Genomic DNA, 9,470 nt, shown 5'->3' with positions numbered 1-9,470 from the left:
GTTGGACTTCTTTCTCTTCTTGTCTTTGGTAGGAGCTTCTTCAACAATATTAACTCCAATTACTGTCGAACTCTTACGAGACTTCTTTTCGACGGTTTTGTTATCTTCCTCAATCTTGAGCCGAATCACAAGATCTTCAAGCTTCATTTCCTTACGTTTATGCTTTAAATAATTCTTGAATTCATTCCACGAAGGAGGTAACTTCTCGATCATTGCAGCCACTTGAAACGTTTCATTTACTACCATATCTTCAGCAATTAGATCATGGAAAATAAGTTGAAGTTCCTGCACTTGTGATCCAACAGTTTTACTATCTGACATTTTATAGTCTAAAAACTTTGCGACCACAAACTTTTTCAAGCATGCATCTTCTGTCTTATATTTCTTCTCAAGTGCATTCCACAATTCTTTCGAAGTTGTCATTGCACTATAGACATTATATAAGTCATCCTCTAACGCACTCAAAATGTAGCTCTTAGATAGGAAGTCTACCTGTTTCCATGCTTCAATAATCATGATTTTTTCTCTGTCTGTCATTTCAGCAAAAGGCACTGGAGTTACTTCATTGGTAAATTTCTGCAGACCAAGAGTGGTAAGCCAGAAAAATACCTGTTGCTGCCATCCTTTGAAATTCACACCAGAGAATTTTCCCGGTTTCTCTACTGGTGATACAGCAGTTCGGGTTGGTGCAGCAACAGTCACCGTAATATTGTCATTAGCTATTTCAGAATCTGTAACAAACAAAAATTGATACAAATGACTCAGTAAGCAATAACTTAAGTTGCAAACTTAACAGGAGTATAAAACCACGAAGGTTTTTCTCTCCACCAGAAACACAGATTAAAAAAGTATAAAATAATTTCCTTAAGATTGTTACTAATCTGTGTATAAAAAACCAGAATTACTGATTTCAATAAACTTTGCAGAAACACGAAGTAACCAAAGTTTAATAAACCAGTAAGAATAGATGAACATAAATTAATTGACAAAACTAAAATCTGTAAAAAAACGTACCACAATCTAGAAAAATAGAATCGAAAAAAAATCAAGTCCACTGAATGCACAGTGTCCCCTTAAGTAAATTATTCCCCTCTAGTATCCGAGGTTTGATTTGGAATATGTCCTCCAAGGATAGAATGATCTCAATCACCAGTGTATTGATACCCAAAACTCTAGTGTCAGCGAACCACTCAACAACAGTAAAGTACACGAAGAAATTTTGTGCAGAAGAAGAAGAAGAAATCAGAAAAATTCATAAGGAATAAGTCTGAGGAATCAATGTGTTTATAGGCAAGAGGAACTGGTTTCGAAAGGTTGCAATCCTTTCAGAATCCACACGACCATTCATGAAAGTTTGCAACCTTTCAAATGGTCATGGCTGTTTCTGAAAGTTTAATTGAATCAGTTAATTAACTAATTAAAACGTTGGTCATTTAATTTAATTTAATTAATTAAATAATTAATTAACTAAAATAATTAATACAAACTTTGTCCAAAAAATAATCTCTCCAAATCCAAAGCCGAGCAAGCGACGACGACGACGGCGCGAGGGGGGTCCCTCTTTCCAACCCTTTTAACAATTAATAGGAGTGTTTCTACATTTAAACTCTCCTATTTTTCTTTCCACCGCCGATGAGGGACAAATGTCTTTTCAATAAAGTATAAGAGTACTTTTCAAGTTCTCAACTTTCCAAGTTCCCAACTTTTTCAAGTTCCTCTTTCATCTTCCCTCCATTTCCCATTAACTCTTGCTACATACCCAACAGACACGAATACTAGTATACTATAGACCAAAATATTATGAACTCAGTTACTCTAAATCTTATATTTGTCTCTAGCTGAGTGATTTTGATGATGTACATAACTTATTTGAAAATTTTACGATAGTAATTAAGTAGTATTTTCTTTTATACAAACAAGATATAATGTAGTAAAAAATACTTCATATACTGCACATAACAAGTAGATCATGTAGCAAAGTGCTAGTGATTGCAAAAACATTACGTTGAATTATCTAAACAAAAACAAAGGAAACAAAGTGGAAATCATACATCAATTACTTCAAACATATCCAAGTACCAATTATCAATATGGCTTATATATTGCCAAAACATTATATATGATATTCAAACTAGAATCTTAGTCTATAATTTAATTCTTCCAAATGGAAAAATCTTATTACAACATTATTCTTATTGCAAACATATGCATAAAATATAATTTTAATTATTATGAGTATCTTATACTATATGTTATTAGAGTATAAATAGCACTTCTTGGCAGAATGTCCAGTAGTAGTAAGAATAGCAGAGAAGCCAGTGTACTGTTCCTCTTTCTTGGCTACACATATATTGGCTATCATTTTAGAGAGTTCACTTTGGTTCACCTTTGATTTACTTGCATATTCTTCCATTGGCATCCACTACAATGATTTTTAAAAAAAAAATAGGTGTAAAGTAAAGTTATAGTTCTTGGAAACAAGGTTCATTTTACGTGTCTTTAAGTTAAATAGATACATACTTTAAGAATAATAAAGAGACTTTTGAATCTTGTGATTTGAAATTAAGCATGTGTGTAATNTCACTTTGGTTCACCTTTGATTTACTTGCATATTCTTCCATTGGCATCCACTACAATGATTTTTAAAAAAAAAATAGGTGTAAAGTAAAGTTATAGTTCTTGGAAACAAGGTTCATTTTACGTGTCTTTAAGTTAAATAGATACATACTTTAAGAATAATAAAGAGACTTTTGAATCTTGTGATTTGAAATTAAGCATGTGTGTAATGTATTAAAATGCACTTCGAATCTTATAGTCTTAAACATATACCAGATGAGATATTAGAATACGTAATTAACAATTATTATTAACTTCACGCAATTTAAATGTCTTATTATTATTTCTGGTTTGTCTAAAAAAGAGTATCTCTCTTTCCAAGGTTTCCTTATCCAACATCCTGCATGACAAGTTTAAGACCGCATGATTTAAAAAACTATATACAATATATATCTTTAATTCAAGACAACAAGATTCAAAAATCTCCTTTTATTTATTAAACTTCGTGTTCAGTTAAACAAAAAATACTTAAATTAGGACAAAGAAAGTACTAAATATATGAAAAGTTACATATTTTGAAACCAACTAAAAGGAAAGTATGACATATAAATTGAACCAGTGTGAGTAAATATATATACCTTAGCTTCCTCAATCTCAGCATCTTGCTTGTTGATAGTGAAATTAAGTGGTTTCAGCATGCATATGAAGAACAAATCAGATTTTCCAAAGAATGATTTGTGACTTTGTCTGCATATAAATAAGGTATTTTAATTAACTTATATTGACATTTTATCAAATATAATTTATACTATACTTTCAAATAATTGAAAATGGATGGAAATTCATACCTAAAGGCAAGGAGTTCAACAAATTCTGTCTCAATCTATATAAAAAAAATTAAAATAAAAAAAGGTTCTAAAATAGTTTTCTAGCACTATGTTTTTATTTTTTTTTCAAAAAAAAAATATTTTTATTTTCATATCGAAGAATTTAGTAGTGTATATATATACTTACTCCTGTCTCTTCTTTCACTTCTCTAACGGCTGCCATACATATATCCTCCCCCTGCAATTAGTAGAATTCATAAAAAAATAATTAATTTGCTACGAACTTCATCGCTAAATCACTAATAACTTTCTTAATAATAATATATTAGAATACTAAGTAGAATCAGTGACGAATTTTACTGTTTAGCGATAAAATTTGTCAATAACAATTTCTACATTTTTAGCCGTGTATATCTTTGACATGTTTTTTTCGTCAAATCGAGCTAATCTGACTTTGGTACATTTTGTGTATGAAAATAGAAATGGTCCAAAATGATTTTGGCGTTTTTATTTTAATAGAAATATATATATATATATAAATTTTAAAATGCACAAGTTAATTCTTCGAAACTTAATGTATTGACAAATTTCATTTAAAAAGTTTATTCACCTAAATTGTTTTCTTTGTCCCAAAATTCTGATTCTCATTATGAAAGTTCCGCTTAGAGTCGAGCGGACGAGAATTTACAATTTATAATTTAAATAATCAATCAATTAAGCTAATAAAATTTTCAGTTCCGTTAATATATCTATAAATGGAAATGACTCGGAAAAAATGTTAATACTATAAAAAAAAAATATGAACACATGCCAATGTCATAACAATTAATAATAAAATAAATTAACAAAAAAGGGGAAAATATAAATTTGTTAAACCTCATCAACAACACCAGTAGGAAGCTTCCAAGTCCCAGTCATATCTCCAGATTTCTCTTTAACTACCAGTACCTGCCAATGTCATATTTTTAATTAACTTTATACTTCTTAAATAATAAATTTGTATAATCGTATAACATATTTAAAGACCTTCATATACTTTAGCATGTTCGAGATCATAAATTTCAAAAAAAAAAAGAAATTGTATCAATTAAAATTATGTCACGTAAATTGGGACAAACCTGTCCGTCTTGGTTGAGGACGAAAGCACCAATACCAATACGATGAGAAGCATAAGCAGGAAAAGTATGAGGAATTTCATGAGGAATCCAATAAACAAGCATCAAATATGTTGCCTCAGCATGATGATACCAAAATCCTTCCTGCATTAATTTAATTTATCATATTATTTTTAATTAATTAAACACATATTTATATGAATTTTAAATAATCTAATGTTAATAATTAATTATTAGTGGACTAATATTTTCATGAATATATTTACCTTTACTGCTGCATTAACAAGATGAGCAAGTTCTATAGGTAACTTAATCCAAACACCCTTCTTTCCCTGACCATCAAAATCAAAGGAAAAATAACAAAAGGAAATTACAATTAATGAGATTTTTGTTTTCGATGACCGATTGGTAGTATAATTTAATTTGTTATAGCAGATTATTCTATATACTAAGTAATTATTATGTATTAGGAAGTTCAATTGAGTTTGATGTGTCAATTGAACAATCATGTCATGCTTACTTTAACTTCAAGTTATTAGCGTTAGTTCTTAAGTTGCAAGCGTTTGTAATTTAAATATTTGTTGAGATTCACTCATCCTCTTAAGTGATAATTAAAAGTCCTTATAATATCATTTATCATTGATTCTAGGTTAAATTTATCTGCAATTACCTTTTGAGTGATCTTAATATATATAAATATATTTTCTACATGATACATATATAACTTAAACTCAAATATTACGATCGAGTAAATATCAAGTATATATATTATACATAAATACCTGTAGCCTCCAATAAGAAATGGAAGCCTTGAGCATAGTATGAAATTTAAGAAAATCCATAGGCTCCTCTTTCTTCATGTTCAGAATAACTCCTCCATAATTATCTTCAATTGCCTCAAATATCTCCATTATTATGTCAATTGATGCTTCTTCAAAAGAATCCATTAATTCTGAGCTTTTCAAACAACTAAAGAAAGAAAGCATAATTAGGTAAAGAAATCTGAACAATTTAAGTGGTAATCATAATTAAATATAATATTTTTCTTTAAAAAATAGTAAAGATATATACAATCAGATTTGTTGCATGCCCTCACTACTTCTTAGGTTAGACTCAGTTCGAAAGAATTTTTCCAAGAACAACAAATATATTGTAAAATAAGCGATAGTGTCATGACCCAAAAATGGACGTGATGGCACTCATCTTATCCTACCAAGACAAGTCAGCCTAACACTCACCCATTACAATAAAATGCGGAAATTTCATAATTTACTCAAAAATACCCCCAAAATCTGGTTGTCACGTGTACAAGCCTCTAAAGTATTACAATTGATTCAAAAGAAAACACAAGTATCAAATGACCTTGTTTTTAGAATAGAACTAGATCATAAATAGGAGTAAGAAGGTCTGCTGAGATCACAAACAGCTACCTCACAAATCTCCAAGAAGCCTCGGAAAATAAGAGAATGGAAAGTACCACAAAATTCAGGCTCATAACCTACAAAAAATTGTAGAAGCAAGGGGTGAGTACCAAACCACACGGTACTCAGCAAGTAAACCTCTAAACACAAGCTAAGGGGATAGAATACGGGTACTCCTTACACCCCAACCAAACCTCCACAACTACAACCTGCATAAAACCAGCCCAACCTAACAGTTCACAGTTTACATAGCACCCAGCTCAACAACAATCACTTTAACAAATTACATATCCTCAACAACAAACTCAATATTCATGAATCACAACTTCCACAAAAAGGCACTCACAAATATCAGCAACACACAAGATCAAGTTCATCAAATAGAGGTAATCAAATATCAAGTACTTTCCAACCACCAATAAAACACATAATCATCAAGAATGAAGGATGTCATGAGATGCAATGCAATATGACACCATGAAATGATATGCCTCAGAATACTAAGTACTCTCTCAACCGTATATACATGATACTCCTCGAAAATACATCGAGAGTTCATGACCCATGGGGGACTCGCGAGGTCCATATATCGTCACAGACGATCTCCACGTGTCTGTGTGGACGATCTCAACGCACTTTCATAAAACAAACAAATTTCGCACGGACGATCTCCACGTGCCCAAATTATAATCTTAACATCTCACCATCCCCAGCACGGACGATCTCCACGTGCCCAACTTATACTCAATCTCATGTCAATGCATGTACAGAATATGATTTCAATAACAAGGATGATGCATCTCAATCAAATATCATTATGATATGTAATCACCTCAGCTATCACCAGTATACAGGTTCAATGAAGAACACAATCACACATAAAAAATCAAGTCAATAATATATCAGTTAATGCCCATATGCTTTGGCATTCTCATATTACAATCTGCATTCTATAGTAATAAACTTTCCCTTTATAACATTGGTACTCGTACCAATTCCCGTCACCAACAATTCTCAACACATCACACACAAACAATTAATCACATTGCCTTTTATTACCCCTTTTTCATTATTAGAATTAATCAATGTGGACAAGTCAACCCATCACCACGTCTCATTACCCCCAAACACATATTACAAGGAAATACACGAATTCTATACAATTAACAAGGGTTTAGAAATCCACTTACCTCAAATAGTCGAACAATCACTCTGGAACTTGAGTCTCCCTCTTTCATTGGACTCCAAATCAATACAATCTATCCAAACAAATTACCACAATAAGATTTTGAAATTAACAACACCCACATTACTATGTGTTTAGCCTTGAACCAACAATTCACCCAAATTCATAATCAAGTTTCTAAGTTTCAAGTCTAGGGTTAAGCTTCAACTTCTCCAATATCATAAGTCTAATGATATTCATATAATTCGATAACCCAATAGTTAATTACCTATCTCAATATATTAAATATTTAATTTATAATATAATATTTAAAATAAGAACAACTAACTATGAAATCTACTGGTCACACAAATTCATGGCAGAACCATGAAAAGCACACGACAAACCCAACAACTTATCCATTCATGACAATGAGTACATAATTTCATTAATAACAATTACACCCACCTTAGTTTCAATTCAACCCCAACAACGTACTGACAATATTTTGTCTCTTTTCTTTTAAAAACCGCAAATTCCAACCATATCCCTTAACAATAATATCACCCTAAGATATATATATACAATTTTACAAAGAATCTTTATTAGAACTAACCTGAATCACTTGAATTTTCCTGCTTCTTTGCTTTCTGTCGCACGTCTAGGTTAGTTTTTCTTCCGCCTTTTTCTTTCTTTTTTTCTAAATTAATTATGTATTAAAAGTAATAATTCCTACAAACCTATTTTAACAATTTAGACTTGATCCATTATTTTTAATAATAAACAAATTACCCGCAAATTAATTAATTATAGATAAATGACTATTTAAAATTATCAAAAATGACCTTACGGGTCCGGGTCATTACAGATAGCTTAGTTAGCAAATCGCACCAGATGATATTTAAAGATAGATTCAAAATTTGAATTTTATAAAATATGTTTCGAAATTTACTATGCACAACCAAAAAAGTAAGAAGATTTTTAAATTTTTTTTTTTCATACCGTAAGATTTTGGTGGATATCATGCTATTAATAATAAAATGATAAATTTAAAATTAAATTATTTTTAAATATAAAAATATGTTTTTTTTTCTTAACAGATAAATCAAAAATTAATCGTGACATATAAAATACAACGATTGGAGTAATAAGATTTAGTACCTCAGAGTATATGGTAAAATTGGTCATAATTTATTATGAAAATTTTAATGAGCTAATCAAGTAACACGTGGAGACGCATATGCAAATCAGTAAATAAAATAAAGAAAAATTACAAACTTTCATAAGTATATATTTGCAAAATACTAAAAGTATAAAGTTATAAGCAACTAGGAAATAAGTTTTTGTTAAGCTAATTAATATACGTAACGTACCAATTAGCAAAATATATTAGAGATTGATTTCTTCAGCTTGAGTAGATTGAAAATATTGTAATTATAATGCCCTATTTATACAAGCTGGCTAGATGGAAAAAATACATAATTTTTTAATGGAAATTGAGAAGAAATTTACATGGCATGAAGCACATTCCTAAGGGTCGTCTTTTAGCTAATTATATAGTTTAGTATTACTTTCCTCCGATTTACTTTTGCTTGTCCATTAGATATTTTAAACATAGATTTTTATTTGTACTTATCAGTACCTTTATCATATTAAGAAAAGATAGTTACTTTTTTCCAATGTCACTATTAAAAAATCACTATTTTTCTATTAAATTTTTTCACTAGAAGTATTCCGCGTGAAAGTTTCCACAAATATTCTGATTGAATCGTTAGAGTGAAAAAATAGTAAAGTTATGATAAAATAACGTAACAAATGACATTTAAATCAATTGTGTTGCATTTTTCGCGACTCTTTTTATCCTTTTTTAAATCAATTCTGACTCTCTTTTTTTCTTTAACAAAGAAAAAACCATACATTGATAAAAGTCTATAGAGGCCACTTGACATGCAAATGCAGAGAAATTAATTGAGTTGACTCTACATTAATAGTCTAAATCTAGTAAGTAAAAACAGATAGGAAAAGAGAATATTCTATTATGAGTCATAATTAATAGTTATTGGAGTTGACGGACCAAGACATGTAAACGTGACTTCGTGTTGGTTTCTCTAACTTTAATTTCCACGTTATCATGTGTATGTCACAATCTAATACACGAATTCCGGATACATTCCTAGACTTTTGGATACATAGGGGATGGATGCATCCGAGAGGGGAAGAATGTATCAGAGAAGGGATAAGACATTCGGATACATAAGGAAGGAATGTATCAGAGAGGGGAAGAATGTATCAGAGAGGGTAATGATGTATTCGAGAGGGAAATGATGTATCCGAGAGGGAAGGATGTATTAGAGAGGGGAATGATGTATCCGAGAGGGAAGAAATG

At 30.4% G+C, this 9,470-nt stretch overlaps 1 protein-coding gene across 1 annotated transcript; it reads right to left on the bottom strand.

Moving 5' to 3' along the window:
• Window positions 1–2,037: 2,037 nt before the first annotated feature.
• On the bottom strand, window positions 2,038–4,648 carry LOC125851180 (nudix hydrolase 2-like). Its single transcript, XM_049530961.1, has 6 exons — window positions 4,502–4,648; window positions 4,260–4,331; window positions 3,571–3,621; window positions 3,405–3,439; window positions 3,195–3,303; window positions 2,038–2,422 (listed from the first exon to the last, which is right to left on the bottom strand). The coding sequence occupies exons 1-6, from the start codon at window positions 4,646–4,648 to the stop codon at window positions 2,246–2,248; spliced, it is 591 nt and encodes a 196-aa protein (XP_049386918.1). The 3' UTR covers window positions 2,038–2,245.
• Window positions 4,649–9,470: the final 4,822 nt, after the last annotated feature.

The sequence above is a fragment of the Solanum stenotomum genome, unplaced genomic scaffold (assembly GCF_019186545.1).
Source record: "Solanum stenotomum isolate F172 unplaced genomic scaffold, ASM1918654v1 scaffold23261, whole genome shotgun sequence".
Lineage (NCBI taxonomy): Eukaryota > Viridiplantae > Streptophyta > Magnoliopsida > Solanales > Solanaceae > Solanum > Solanum stenotomum.
Note: the sequence above shows the minus strand (reverse complement) of the source record. Positions and strands in the feature narration are given on the sequence as shown.